Source organism: Nestor notabilis, unplaced genomic scaffold (genome assembly GCF_000696875.1).
Source record: "Nestor notabilis isolate BGI_N333 unplaced genomic scaffold, ASM69687v1 scaffold26860, whole genome shotgun sequence".
Lineage (NCBI taxonomy): Eukaryota > Metazoa > Chordata > Aves > Psittaciformes > Psittacidae > Nestor > Nestor notabilis.
The window spans coordinates 1,691-2,625 of record NW_009910117.1 but is presented as its reverse complement, the minus strand read 5'-3'; the positions used below and the strand labels follow the sequence as shown (position 1 = coordinate 2,625).

The 935-nt window shown below is 62.1% G+C and overlaps 1 protein-coding gene across 1 annotated transcript in view; it reads right to left on the bottom strand.

The window, feature by feature from the left end:
• Positions 1 to 82: 82 nt before the first annotated feature.
• Positions 83 to 935, bottom strand: part of NICN1 (nicolin 1) — a gene marked incomplete at its 5' end in the record, with an annotated part of 2,156 nt that continues 1,303 nt past the window's right edge. Inside the window, 2 exons of the mRNA XM_010024491.1 lie at positions 83 to 124; positions 275 to 376. Of these exons, the coding sequence (XP_010022793.1) occupies positions 83 to 124; positions 275 to 376 (144 nt within the window). The remainder of the gene's footprint in view (positions 125 to 274; positions 377 to 935) is intronic.

Genomic DNA, 935 nt, shown 5'->3' with positions numbered 1-935 from the left:
CAGGGACAAAGGCCGATGTGGGAGCACTGGAGTCCGCTTGGGCACGGAGCAGGCAGCTCCCTCTAGCCGGCACCGCCGGGGCTCACGTGTAGGAAAGCAGGTTTACATCATAGCAGCCATCCACCTGGGAAAGAGAACAACCGTCAGCCCTGCACCGCACCATCACTCTACTGGGACACCCCAAACTCCCATCCTGCCAGGAGCAGCCCCTCCGGGAGGCTCCCCCCACGATGCGGCCAGGCCAGAGCCCCACGAGCAGGGGGGTGGGACTCACGTCGAAGCGCCCGATGCGGGCAGCTGCCTGGCGAGCCCGGATCACCTCCGTCAGCACCCACATTTGCTGGACCTCTGTTGACACCTTCTCCGGGTCAGGGAGCTCCTGGAAAGAAGCAGGCAAGATGCTGCAGTGGCTGGATGGCTGTGCTCCCCAGTGCCCATGCTCCTGACCTGCTGGTGGTTTCTCAATGCACGATGAGCAGGGCCCCAACTCTAGGAAAATAGGCAGCTGAGGACATGGGTGACCCTGAGCCCTGAGTGCCATGGTGCCGACACAGCCCACCTCTGCTGGCAAGCACCCAGGGTGAGGACAGAAAGCACAGCGTTGGCTTATGATTAAACACCTCATTGCACAGTTTGGAGTTTCCCAACAGCTTCCCTCTGTGGTGCTCTCTGGGTTTGGTGACAGAAACCCTGCTGCAGGTGCTGATTCACCCCGGGGGCCAAGTGGGACCCATAGCTCAGCAGTAGCTCCCTAGGCTGGGGTGAAGCTCTGCACTGCTTCCGCCCTGCCCGGCCCTGCCCACAGTGCCAAGCTGCTGGTGGGTGCCTCGTGCCAATGCCCCTGGCATCTCCTTGGACCACCCCTTGAGAAGGGGTATGTGATACAAGCAAGGGACTGGGATGTCCTCCCCAGCCTGGCAGGACCGGTGCTGCCA